The sequence below is a fragment of the Pituophis catenifer genome, unplaced genomic scaffold, assembly GCF_029215685.1.
Source record: "Pituophis catenifer annectens isolate HBS135680 unplaced genomic scaffold, rPitCat1.0.hap2 SCAF_2, whole genome shotgun sequence".
Classification (NCBI taxonomy): Eukaryota; Metazoa; Chordata; class Lepidosauria; order Squamata; family Colubridae; genus Pituophis; species Pituophis catenifer.
Genome location: NW_027256882.1, coordinates 2,538,986 through 2,553,195, shown reverse-complemented (window position 1 = coordinate 2,553,195; position 14,210 = coordinate 2,538,986). Strand labels below are relative to the sequence as shown.

Genomic DNA, 14,210 nt, shown 5'->3' with positions numbered 1-14,210 from the left:
ATTGAAGTCTACAAGTCTTAAAGTTGCCAAAGTTGGACACCCATCTTATAGGGATCTCTCACCATATAGTAACCAATATAGTTAACAATCTTGTTAACTCTCAAGACTATTTTTCTGCTATGTATTCAAAATGGACTGTGATTAATATACATATGTGTGTATGTATATACCATATGTATATGTGTGCAAACGTGTATGGTTATATATTTAATTTTCGTTTGAGAATGGGCATCAACATTTCATTTTTTTAATGTGCCAGTGTGCTCACACACAAAAAAAGTGATAATAAAGGTTACCTTATCCTATCCCATCCCATCTGCAAAACTGATGTAAGCTTCCTTCTTTTATAGAAATGTTGAAAATCAGTGGCTGATATCAAGTTTATTGTCTCTCTGATCAGAAGAACCTCCTCAACCATTAAGGAGTGAAGGACTGCTTTTCTTGATTTTATGTTATTTTATTTATGTTGGGCCCCATGGATTTCCAAATATCTCTTTTTTTCCTGCTTGATTATTTGAAATACCAACATATTCAACCCTTTAATCTTAATTCACCTGTGCATCAGAAAGAAACAAACTGACAAAAAAATTAAGGCACAAACCCTCCAAGGTTTGTAAGATTTGAGTATGTACAAATGAAGCAAATCTATCTAGTACTTCTATGGATTAGTACTCAAGTGGATCCTTGTATGTGATTTCCTCTCTCCACACTTCATGCATTTATATGGTTTTTGTGGATCGTGTATCTGAACTAAGGTTCCTGCTATTCACGAAGCTCATCCCACACGGAAGGGTCCCGTTCCAGACAGTCATATCGCTTTTCCCGTGTGGGTTCTTTTAAGAGAAATGAGATTACTTCCTCGACTGCAGCTCTTTCTACACTCCAGGCATTTGTACAGCATGCCAGAATGGATCCTTTCATGGAAAGTAAGCTGAGTGCTCCCCCTGAAACTCTTTCCACATTCCAAACATTTCTCCAGCGTGGATATTTTGGTGGGAAATAAGTGAGCTGCTTTGTTGAAATATTCTCCCATATTCCCCACACTGATATTTCTCCCCTGTGTGGATTTTTTTATCGGATGCAAGATGACTATTCCACCAGAAACTGTTTCCATATTCAAAACATATGTAGTTTTCTGTACTCTGCGGGACAGAAATGAGTGTAGAGCTTTGATTAAAAGTGTTTCCACGCTCTGGGCGTTTATAAGGCTTCTCTCCTGAATGGATCCTCATATGAATTTTAAGGGACCTATTTTCGCTAAAGCTCTTCCCACACTCCATGCATTTATAGGGTTTTTCTCCAGTGTGGATCCTTTTATGAGAAATAAGGTTGCTGCTCCGACTAAAGGTCTTTTCACACTCGGTGCATTTATAGGGTTTCTCTCCTGTATGGATCCTTTTATGGGATGTAAGGGAACTGTTCTTGCTGAAGCTTTTCCCACAATCTGTGCATTTGTACGGTTTCTCACCTGTGTGGATTCTTTTATGGGAAATAAGGTCACAGTTCCAACTGAAGGTCTTTTCACACTCCGTGCATTTATAGGGTTTCTCTCCTGTATGGATCCTTTTATGGGACCTAAGGTAACTGTTCTGGCTGAAACTTTTTCCGCACTCCATGCATTTGAATGGTTTCTCCCCTGTGTGAATTATTTTATGGCAAACAAGACGACTCCGCTTAGTGAAGCTCTTTCCACACTCTGTACATATATACGGTTTCTCCCCCGAGTAAATCCTTTTATGGGAGATCAGTTGACTGCTTTGACTAAAGTTTTGTACACACTCTGTGTATTTATAGGGTTTCTCTCCTGTGTGGATCTTCTTATGGGAAGTAAGGGACTTAATTAGCTGGAAGCTTTTTCCACACTCTATGCATTTATATGGTTTCTCCCCAGTATGGATCCTTTTATGGGAAATAAGCTGGCTTCTCTTTCTGAACATCATTTTACACTCCGTGCAGTTATAGCCTTCCTCTCCTGTATGGATCTTCTTATGGAGAGTAAGGGTGCTCCTCCGACTGAAGGCCTTTTCACACTCGGCGCATTTGTAGGGTTTCTCTCCTGTATGGATCCTTTTATGATATATAAGGAAACAGTTCTTGTTGAAGCTTTTTCCACACTCGGTGCATTTGTATGGTTTGTCACCTGTGTGGATCCGTTTGTGGGAAATAAGCAGACAATTCCACTTGAAATTCTTTCCACATTCCATGCACTTATAGGGTTTATTTCCCATACTTTCCTTTCCAGGTATGGGAAGAATAAGGGTCCCACTGTGACCTTTTTCACCTTCCTTGTATCCATATTGTTCTGTAGAATGAGTTTGATAATGGTTCTTTATATCTGATTTCTCTTCGAATGTTTTCACTCTGTTCTCAAAATACTCTTTGTTTTTTATTCCAGTTCGATTTTGTTGTGCAATAAAATCATTTATACTCCAAAAAGGCTGGGAAACTAAGCTTTCCTGATTTCCAATTTGTGATAAATTTCTTTGGCAACATTCTGTCTCCTTCTGATCTGCCATTTTTTCTGCTCCACTCACGGGCCAAATTGTCTGGAGCGTTATCTCACAAGTCTCGTTCTGCTGCTCATTGGCTCCTTACAAGAAAACAAAAGTAAGATGTGGTGAGATACCAAGAAATAAAGGTTAAGGAATAAGAAGTGATTCTAAACATCTGGATGGAAGGTTGACATAAGCAACATTTTGAACTTCGGTCATGTTGATCAACATAAACGATAGTCTAAAATTTACTGAACTCTTCAAACAATCCACTGATTTTAACAGAAGGAATCTATGTAGTACAGGGATGAATTGTGAAGTCCTGGGTGCTCCCTGAGCTTAGCAGTTTGGTTGCAGATGTTTTATTACCTGACTAGGTAATTAGTTGTGATGTTGCTACCTAGTTGGGCAATGAAACATCTGCAACCAAACCATCAAGCTGAGAAAGCAACCAAAAACTCCATGGTTCCATTGATCTTAAACCAAAATCATATCAATGTTGTTACACATTTGTTTCCTTCATTAATAAATTCTCCTCCCTTATTATATTAGTATCAATTCTCAACATATGGAAGATTGAGGAATCACGAGTATCCAGAAAGCAGATGACAGGGCTAAGTAAGTGTCACCCATCCTTTGCTTCTGTTCCTGGACTATCTTTCACTTGCTGTTCCATCTCCTTTCACCACATGGACACGGTTGCAGAGAGAAAAAAAAATTAAACATATATAAAAATATTAGAACGATTGGTTCAAAAAAATCTGAACCAATGCCCGAGGGGATGCTAGATCTTCAAAGACTTTTAGAAAGAAGGATCACCACCATCCAGTTCTCTGAGAGAATACTACAGGTAGTTCTCGAGTTATGTCTATGAATTGCTGCAGTTTAAGTCGAGGTATCACATGACTGCACCCCATTTTTTCAGCAGTTTTTGCAACAGTTGCAAGAGAACAGGATGGTTGTTAAGCAAATCCATTTCCCCCGCATGGATGTTTTTTGCCAGAAACCTACTGGAAGTAAACGCCTGTTCCAGTAAATACTGGAACAGGCAAAATAACATCACAACTTGCAATCATGTGACTGCAGGATGTTGCAAATGGCTATAAATGGTTTTAAAGTGTCCAAATGCAATTGTGCAATCTAAGGGAGGGGGTGTAGCTATCATAAACTTGAAAACAGGTCATAGGTAGCTCTGGGGAAGTCCCTTGTAACTTTGAATGGTAGTTTAACAACTGGTTGTAAATCAAGGACATCCTATATTCTACAGGACAGATTGAGGTTAAACGTTTAGGACAGCTAAAGGTTAAATAGAAAGGTTCATTTATTTGAACGTCCTGGACTCCCTGATTTTCCCATGTTTGACATTAATCTGAACTACTAATGGCCAAAGCAAATAAGTGGTAGACAAGAGTGAACGGAATTCAAGGAGGGCTTGTGGATGCGAAGGGACTCAAGACTGATGATGCATTTGACCCCTCCCTCAGGCTCTATCTGGACATTCTTACATCCTCACCATTATCATCCAAACCACTGTTTCTCACCTGCGGCAATTTTAAGATGTGTAGACTGCAATTCCGAGAACTGAAGGGAATTTTGGGAATTGAAGTCCATACATCTTAAAATTCCCATGGTTGAGAAACACTGATGTAGCCCTAACCATAACTCTTACCTAAGCTACTGGCCTCATCTCTTCCTAACAGAATAATAGAGTTGGAAGGGACCTTGGAGATCTTCTAGTCCAACCCTTTGCTCTGGCAGGAAACCCTATACCATTTCAGAAAAATGGTTGTCCAAAATCTTCTTAAAAACTTCCAGTGTTGGAGCAATCACAACTTTTGGAGGCAAGTTTTTCCACTGATTAATTGTCCTAACTGTCAGAAAATTTCTCCTTAGTTCTAGATTGCTTCTCTCCTTCATTAGTTTCGATCCACTGCTTCTTCTCCTGCCTTCAAGCGCTTTGGAGAACAGCTTGACTCCCTCTTCTTTGTGGCAACCCCTGAAATATCAGAACTCTGCTATCATGTCACGGCGACTCCTTCTTTTCATTAAACTAGACGTGCCCAATTTCAGCAACCGTTCTTTATATGTTTTAGCCTCCAGTCCCCAGTCATCTCTGTTGCTCTTCTCTGCACTCTTTATAGAGTCTCTAGAAGCAGGGGGTGCCTTTTAACCAGAAATAGCCAATTTCATCCCATCACAAAATGTCTTCTCTAAGGGTCCAGCAGAGGTCGGTCCTTACCCAGAGAGGCCACATTCTGGGAATTTTCCTGCATGACTTCTCTGTGGAGGGCTTTTTGGTGTGAATCTAGCTGAGACCATTCCTCTTCAGAGAAATACACCGCCACCTCCTCGAACGACACAAGACTCTCCTGAACATGGAAAAAACAGGGACATGTTAACCAACAGCTCAAGGAATTACCTGCTAGTTCTCTTTTGGCGACCAATTTTTTAAAGTGGAGATCTGCACATAGGTGTTGCTGAAGGATGCAAAATATTGTATGTGAAAATGGCATGGATCGCATGAAACATTTGTGGAAAGGCTAAGAAACAATTGTGGCGAAGATGATGGGACTTGTGAAGACGGCTAAATTAACTTGCTTAATTAGAGTAAAAAGAACCCCTTATGTATATGGTTGGCTGGAAACTCCTGATTTTTTGTATAACATGAAAAAAAAAGTGCACTTGATTTGTGGTTTGGATGGTTAGAAAAAACTGGATATTAGAAACAAATGAACTCTTTTTGCAGTTTTTTTTTCTTTTCTGCTTTTAATTTTTCCAAACACAAAACTAATTTCAGTGATCTCTCATGGAAAAAATAATTATATTATTCTGGATCCCTTCCAAATCCGGGCTGACCACTTCTCAGTGGCTCCACCTGATTGTTTACTATTTTGATTTATGCAGACAACCATCTCAAATGCACGGAGGCCGTTTACAACAATTCTGAGTTGCTGAAGGATGTGCCGCAAGATTTAGGTGGAGACAAATGGAAAGATGTGCTTAAACCAGATAAAAAATAAAGGAATATGGTGTTCATATACTTATTCTAAAGACTCTATCCTGACTAGGTTTTGAGGAAAAAAACATCTTCAGGGCACTCCTTTCTATATCAGACAAAAAAATTAAATCAATCTTCATTATGGTCATAAACAAGCATTTTAACTCTTATTTTTTTCTTATGACCCTGTAGACATTTAATTTGGAGTAGAGTGGGGGAGACTGGATGGAGGTGAGCATTTACTGGCCAGATCCCCTTTCTGATGCCTACATGGAGTTCACAGTAGATATTTTTCTTTGTGCCCTAACAGAGAAATAACTGCTGCTACCTAGGACTGAACTCTTAACCTTCCATGTGGGAAGCGAGTGTCTTTACCACTAGGCCACCACACCGTTCTTATACAATATAATATCAAGTGATAATTTTAAGTAATGCCCCCAAAGTTAGCAGGAAATAAACTGTACAGAAATTATTGAAATACCAAAAGAACAGAACAAAGAATCTATGGCAAAAATTTTCGGAACCAACTTAAAGCAATGTAAAACCATTAATGAGTAAGATCAAAGACATTAAATGAAGAATTTCAAAAGCAAAAGCAAAGATGTGTCTTACAGCCAAACTGGGTAACAAAGCATTTGCGGGGTAAGGGCAAAAAAGAAATCAAAGCCCTAATCTTTTCGATACACGCATCACATGCGGGCTGTGGTATCTTATCTGGCATTAACTCTCTCCCCACTCAAGAGCTACATGAAACTGCCTAGGTAGCATCTAGAGCAAAGTCATGTGAACTTCAACTCTCAGAATTCTGCAGGCAGCATAAAGGGATAATATAGGGATCTAGGAGTTTGGTGGAATGCTGTCAGTATGTAGATGACATGCTTCCTAACAAAAATTGAACTATGACAAGCAGACAGCTAAGCTAAGCTGAGAGTAACTGGTCAAGTACTGAATTCACATTTCCTCTTTTCATGTTGCGTTGAAGCAACGATATTATACGTCAACCCCACAATGTATCAGGCGGCCCTCAAAATGTCTCTTTGTAGCTTCTCTGAAGTGCCTCCTCCTACCTGAACAGCTGGCTCAGTTACTTTTTCAGCTCCAGTGGTACAAGGAGGGGATCCTAGAAATATCAGTGGAACTGTTCTATCTTCTGCAAAGGAGACAAAAATGATGGAAGAAGTTAAATAATGGACGAGAAGATTCAGACAATGAGAGGTACATGCAATCTTTCTGTGGAGTTTCACATCGCTTGGACGGAATACATTCTTACCTGGTGAAGTGTCCTGATGTTGAATTTCCTCGGAGAACTTCCCAGAAAGATGCTTTGGAGAGGAATTTGATGGATCTTGCATTCCCTTGGAATTGTCAGGGACTATGTCCAAGAATGACTTCTGGAAGGGAAGTAGCAGGTAGGTAGAAAGAAAGAAGCAAGCAGCAGAAGAACCACTGTTAGGCATCTCTTCAAATTATGTTGAGGAGACATTTAAGGACTCCGACATTGTTTGTAACATTAACACCCCCTTTCAAGTCTCAAAAAGAAGGACTCTCACCTGCATCTCTGTCTTCTTCTGCTCTTCCACCTGGCTCAGGAGGAAACCTTCGGCCAGGGCCACCGCCTGAGAACTGGTCTCTGCTCCACACTCCCGAATCCAACTCTCAATTTCTGGGGGCAGGACGGCCAGGAGCTGCTCCAGGATCACCAAATCCAACATCTGAGCCTTAGTGTGTTTTTCTGGCTGTAGCCACTGATGGCAGAGATAGTGAAGGTGATTGCAAATTTCTCGGGGCCCCTTAGAGTCTTTGTACTGGATGCTCCCAAAGAGCCTGTGCTGGACCTCTGTTCTGATAGTGTCCTCCTCTAGGACCTCCTGCTCAGTTTTTGCCAAGATATCCTTATAGATCCAAGAATGAGCATCTAGAGGGCCTTTTCCAGCTCCATCAAATGGTAGATATTCCTCCATTTTCTCTATCCTCTAGCACAACTCCAAATGTAGCTAAGAAATCTTGCGGTTCTCCAAGGGTCTTTTCGTTCCAAGAAACTACATGGTGCAGAAGCCCTGGAGAAGCCTCAACAGCTCCTTCATCCCCTTTTTGCTCACAAGTTATTTTGGTACCTGCATGAGGAGAAATGGAATAGAATAGAATACTTTATTTGGCCAAGTATGATTAGACACACAAGGAATTTTTTCTCCAGTGCAGAAGCTCTCAGTGTACAGGCAAAAACAACAGAGCAATAATAATCGTAACGATACTAATAAGAAAGAAAAGGAGAAAAGAAGGATTAGGGATGACATGATAGAAGTATTCCAGTACTTGAGGGGCTGCCACAAAGAAGAGGAGGGAGTCAACTTATTTTCCAACGCACCAGAAGGCAAGACAAGAAACAATGGATGGAAACTAGTCAAGGAGGGAAGCAACCTGGAATTAAAGAGAAACTTCCTAACAAGTGAGGGCAATTAACCAGTGGAACAGTTTGCCTTCGGAAGTTGTGGGTGCTTCATCACTGGAGGTTTTAAGAAAAGACTGGACAGCCACTGTCTGAAATGATATAGGGTCTCCTACTTGAGCAGGGGGCTGGACTAGAAGACCTCCAAGGTCCCTTCCAGCTCTATTCTGATTGATCGATAATAATAATAATAATAATAATAAAGGAAAAGAGGTTCCCAGGTCATTCATCTAAATTTTAGGATTACAGATAGCTAACGCTGCCAAAGAAGATTCTTACTCATATTTGAGTAAAAAAAGTGCAGCTCACATTACACGCACAGTTGTGTCTGATGATAGCGGAGGAGAGGAGAGCAGAATGCAAAATCCTGAGGATCAAACGGTGCTTTTTCAGGAGGCAACTGGACTTTCTTGTTTTTTCTTCTGAAGACGTTTCGTTTCTCATCCAAGAAACTTCTCCAGCTCTGACTGGATAGTGGGGAATGGAAGGAGTCAGAGCAGAAGAAGCTTCTTGTCTGAGAAGCGAAACGTCTTCAAAAGAAAAAACAAGAAAAAGTCCAGTTGCCTCCTGAAAAAGCACCTTTGGGACAACTGTAGATGACAGAGAATCTCTAAAGACCTTCAGGATTAACCTTCATCAAACCCTTGGAACACCACAAGAAGATTGAGGATGGTGTTCCCAATTTCGGCAACTTGACGATGGGTGGACTTCATCTCCCAGAATTCCCCAGCCGTCTACGTTGACTGGGGAATTCTGGGAGTTGAAGTCCACACATCTTCAAGTCGCCAAGGTTGGGAAATGCTGATTTAGGAAGTCTTCTTCTTTGGATCCAACTAGATAGCAAGCTTTCCTTTTTATGTGAACATAAAACTCCCAATGACCGGTAAGATCCCACAGAGTTGGTCTCTTCCGGGTCCCGTCAGTTTAACAATGCCGGCTGGCGGGCCCGTGAGGGAGGGCCTTCCCTGTGGCTGCCCCAGCTCTCTGGAACCAGTTACTTCCTGAGGTCCGGACCACCCCCACCCTATTGGCCTTCCGAAAAGTGGTGAAGACCTGGCTTTTCCGGCAGGCCTGGGGCCGTTGATCTCGCTCTTGCGATCCGGCGAGATCCGGCCATGAATGGTGTGAATGAGTGTTAATGTTTTTAATTTTTAAATGTTTTTTATAATGACTTTAAATGCATTGTGAGCCGCCCTGGGTCTTCGGAGAGGGGAGGCATACAAATTGAATTAATAATAAATAAAATAAATAAACATCCTGACATTCTCTCTCTCTCTCTCACTCACACACAGGCAAAAAAACCATGCAACTAAAAGCAAAACACAGGATGACAAACCACGAGGGATGAATTCATGCAATGCAACCCCCAGCTCCATCCGCAGCTGCTTTCCTGCAAAGATTCCTCCCTTCCCAGCTGGAATTTTGCAATCTCTCTCTCTCTCTCTTCCCTTCGCCTCCCCTCCCTCCCTGCAATGTTTTTCCCCAGGAAATAGAGGAGAAATGGCTCCCTTGATTGCCTTCTTTTTTGGGGGGGATCCTTGAATTTATTCTTGGGGAGGACCATAGATAATCTGGAGCTTTGATTCTCACCCTCCCTCCTCCCCTTGCCTTGCCTTGCATGCAAAGGAGTGGCAGTGCAACATGGGACCTTGGGCTCCCCCCCCCTTCCCAGGACTCTGACTCTGGATGAAAACTTTGCACATTTCCACTTGCATGTCTTTGCATGGGAAGAGCCCCTCCACTCACCCACCCACCCACCCCACAACTCACTGCTGAGTCACGTCTGGATTGCTCTCCTTGCAAAGCAGGGAAGCTTCAGTGCAAGATTCCAGGCGAAGGAATGCAGGATCCTAAAGAGGCCCGGATGTCCGGTGACGTCATTCCTATCCTTCCCTCCCCAGAAAACCCATAGGAGAAAGGAATCTTCCCTTTCCACCATGCAAAAACGGGCAGGCGCATGCTCAGTTGCCCGTATGACGCTGGGAGGCTGCCAGCCCTTATAACGAGGGCAGAGTGAGCCCCCTGGTGGGCTCTCTGCAGAATGCAGGCTGTGCATTAAGATAAATGCGCGGTAAATCATAAATATGAACTCTCTCTTTTTTAAAAAAAATATTTTTAAATTTTTTTAAAAAACATACACGCAAACAGTACATTTTTTTGAATAGAGTATTGACCGAGTCAAAATTTATACTGCTTATTTTTCCCAAATTTAATCTATATATTTCGATTTCTGCCATATTATTCCTTTTCTACTTTTTTGTTTTTCATCTCTATTTAATATTTAATATATAATCAATATTGCCATCCGCCCTAACCTCCTAATCTTATTTCATTTCATTCTCTTATTTCTCCCTTTATCACATATATTTCTCAGTGTTGCCTTTTTTCTATTGAAACCCTCAAATCTATTGAAACACAATCATTTCCATCCTTAATTTCTAATTTTTAATTTAATATTTCACATTTTTTTCTTAATATCAATTATTTTCTTGTTCGGACCAATTTATCATTATCTTATTTCCCTGTTAATCACTTTACCATTTTACCAAGAACAATATATTTCTTCAAATTTATTTTCCACACCACCTTTTTAAAATAGAAATAACTTGTTCCATTTCAATTTCATTTAGATTTCCATTTCTTAACCCCTTCTAAATAGATCATTTTATATTTCACAATTTATATCCTCATTTCCATTTTTCTTCCCCTCTGAATAAATAATTTCAATTATCATTTTGCATTACCTTGAATTCAGTTTTTACAATACTAATGTTAATACAATCACCAATATTAATAGTACTTATTCCATTTCAATTTCATTTCAATTTCTATATCTTATCCCCTAATAATTTCAACTATTATTTTACATTACCTTACATTCAATTTTTACAATACTAATATTAATACAATTCTATACATATCCTTTCCTTCTTTCCATTATTGTTCTCTATTCAACCATTCATGTTACACAATGTTTCAAATCATTCAAATATTACAATCACCAATATTAATAATAATATAATTAACTTGTTACTATAAGTTTATATCATATTACCCTTCCTTCTTTCCATTAATTACTCCTTTTAACCATTTTCTCTTGATCCATCCAAGAAACCACCTCTTAAAATCCTCCTTTTATCGCATTCTCACATTTTCTTTTTTTTCTTTTTGTAATTGTTATGTCTTTTCTCCTGTATCCTTCCTTTAACTTTTAAATCCATTACTCGCTTTACTTGCCCTAAATTCCTTTCTGATCTATTTCCCTTTTCTCCTCTCACCTTTCTTATTTCCCCACTGTTAATCTCAATGTAATCATTTAATTTTTTTTCTCTACTCACTTCCCCTTTTCCTGTCTCTCTTGCTTCTTCCTATCCTCTCTATTTTTACCCCTGTTAATACCAGTTTAATCTTTAAAAAATTTCCCCTTTCCTTTCCTTCCCTTCCCTTCCTTCTTTTTTATTGGTTGTTTCCTCCTAACCCTTCTCTTTTTTTCATTGTTACTCCCAATGTAATCATTTAATTTTTAATCAATATCTTTATCTTCAGTGCTGTTTTCTTGCTTCTCGTCCATAGCCTGTTTATCCAGTTGAGTATATTCTGACAAAATTCTTGGTTTTTTCCTATCCAAATTGAATGATACACGCACCATTTTAAACATTTTTAATAATAATAATAACTTTATTGTCATTGTACGTGTATGCACAGTATACCCATACAATGAAATTCACTTAACACCCAAAGACCAGGTCCAACACACATAACAATCCCCAAACACACTCCCACCCACCACAAATTCCCCACCCCTAAACCACCCAAACATCCACACAACAGACCAAGTAATGTTGTCCAACAGCTCACTGATGGTGGCCCTTTAGTTCATTGTTGAGTGCAATTATAGCTCTGGGATAAAAACTATTCAGAAAACGTGTGGTCCAAGTTTTAATTGTTCTGTATCTTCTGCCAGTCCAAAAAGATTGTAAGCAGGATGGGAAGAGTCTCTGAGAATGTTATTCAACTTCCTCAAACAGCAAGATTCAAAGATATTGTCCAGGGCTGGTAGCTGGGGCCCAATGATATTCTGGGCAGTTTTAATAATTCTCTGTAGAGCTTTTTTGTCTGCTACAGAGCTGCTCCCATACCATGCAAGAATGCCGTATGTCAGAACATGCTGAGATAGATTTCAATTAGTTCCTGCAACATTTTAATGTTCTGGTTTGTTTTTGACTCCAATTTAAAATGTTTATTATTTTCCACATCCTTTGGTTATCAAAGTCAAACAGCTGAAAAGAAAAACAAATCCTCCTTAAAATTTCTCACGGCTCTTGTAGATCAAGGTCACTGTAATTTTTTCCAGCTTTGAAAGTGTTCGGTGTAGTGCTTTTTTTCCACCAGTAGATGTCTCTCTCCAATCCACAAGTTTCAAATCAACAACTTAACAAGATATCCAATTCGTGTGTTAAATGCGCTTATCAAATGTTTTTCAAATTTCTTCTTTCTCTTCTTGATTTTTATATATCCCAAATTCAAGTTTACACTCCAGTTTCAAATCCAATTAGAATATCCTTTACAGGGCTTTTCTATTTTGAGTTTCTCTTTGTTCTTCCTTTTCTCCAGCTTCTTCTCTGCACATGGAGGCCCAGAGGTAGTTCAGGATCCCCAGAGGAGATGTTGCTTCTTACAGTAATTATTAAAATCCTGGTCTGTGAGATCTCTCCTGATATTTCTCCAGTGATCGCCTTTGATGTAAACATCAGACTGAAGCAACTTGAAAGGGATCTTACATCAGAAAAGGATAAACGTCTCAGGTCACACTCCGTGTGGCACAAACTTTGGGACATTCAGGGACTGTGCTTCTTGAATGTGCCTTTCCTTTATCTCCTTTCCAGGTGAAGTTCTGTTTATCTCTCTCTCAGTCAAGAAAGTCACTCTCATTTCCATATTTGAATGGTGCTTTGAATTCTTCGAATGCTCTTGTTCTTCCTTAGAAACAGGAAGGGGATTGATTCAGCCCCATGAATTATTTATTTATTTATTATATTTCTATACCGCCTTTCTCCCGTAGGACTCAAGGCGGTGTACAGTCAAGAAAAATATAGACACACAAACATCATAAAATTGCTAATTAAAATTATTACTTAGTTTGTTCAATTAAATAAAACCCAGATTAAAAAAAAAATCATTCACATGTTCATATGTTTAGCCCCGCCTGTTGAAACATCAGGGTCTTGAGGGCATGGCGGAAAGCACGGAGATCAGGGATATTCCGTATTTCCGGGGGCAGTTCATTCCAAAGGGTTGGAGCCCTCACAGAGAAGGCCCTCCTCCTGGGAGTCGCCAGTCGGCATAATTTGACTGACGGTACCCTGAGTAGTCCCTCCCTGTGAGAACGAACTGGTCGGTGGGAGGCTATTGGTGGCAAAAGACGGTCTCGTAGGTACCCAGGTCCTATTGATTCAGCCCCATGAATTATGGGCCTCCTCCTTCTGCTTCTTCTGATGCTGATGTCCCAGCCAGTCTCTGGGAAGCTGAGAATGAAGTGCCTGCTGAGTTTGGAGGAACATGAGGGAAAAAACCTACGGAGCTATTACAGGCCAGGAGACCACCTCATTAGTATTGTCTCCTTTGCTACATTAATATCCCATATAACACTGTCTTCCAACACAGCTCCTTATACTCAAGCTCCCTCATAAGTCATTCAGTGTCATGGAGTTGCACTTCCTCCATTTGCAGTCCTAACTCTCTTCTTCTTTTCTTTCAGTTACTCTTATATTGCAGGACCTGTTTAATTTCTTGAATCATTTAGATTTCCATGGATTCTCTCTTATGTCTTAAGACCCCCAAAATCCAAATTATTTCCCCCTCTTGTGGAATCCTGAGTTAATCACAACGAATTTATTGAAACATTTGTAGCTGCCTCTGCCCCACCCATTTCCCTATTTTTATAACCATTCATTGATATTCATTTCCCGATCCTAGTAGAAATAGAGAATGACATGTTTTTAGAATTACTTTTCTGGGTCTCTTATGATAAGATTCTGTAACAGTTAACCCTAACACTATGCCATCCATCTGGAAAACTCGCAAGATTTGTTTTACTTGCTATATACATGTATGCATCTGAATTAGACTGTGTTGTTTCTCTGGGTCATATAATATATGTGGGTATATCCATCATTTTGCATTTATTTATTCTGTCATGGTTATGTAGTGTATATTGGAGGTGGTGATCCTTTGAGAGCTGTATGCAATGAAATTTCATTTTAATGTATGCTGA

At 39.8% G+C, this 14,210-nt stretch overlaps 2 protein-coding genes across 2 annotated transcripts; both read right to left on the bottom strand.

The window, feature by feature from the left end:
- Nucleotides 1–446: 446 nt before the first annotated feature.
- Nucleotides 447–6,768, bottom strand: LOC139311629 (zinc finger protein 678-like). The gene is made up of 4 exons (XM_070936113.1): nucleotides 6,761–6,768; nucleotides 6,558–6,640; nucleotides 4,732–4,861; nucleotides 447–2,590 (listed from the first exon to the last, which is right to left on the bottom strand). Exons 3-4 carry the CDS (start codon nucleotides 4,763–4,765, stop codon nucleotides 918–920), a joined length of 1,707 nt encoding a protein of 568 aa, XP_070792214.1. The 5' UTR covers nucleotides 4,766–4,861; nucleotides 6,558–6,640; nucleotides 6,761–6,768; the 3' UTR covers nucleotides 447–917.
- LOC139309241 (zinc finger and SCAN domain-containing protein 31-like) lies at nucleotides 6,288–9,734 on the bottom strand. Its single transcript, XM_070933303.1, has 4 exons — nucleotides 9,707–9,734; nucleotides 7,041–7,604; nucleotides 6,761–6,881; nucleotides 6,288–6,295 (listed from the first exon to the last, which is right to left on the bottom strand). The coding sequence occupies exons 2-4, from the start codon at nucleotides 7,449–7,451 to the stop codon at nucleotides 6,288–6,290; spliced, it is 540 nt and encodes a 179-aa protein (XP_070789404.1). The 5' UTR covers nucleotides 7,452–7,604; nucleotides 9,707–9,734.
- Nucleotides 9,735–14,210: the final 4,476 nt, after the last annotated feature.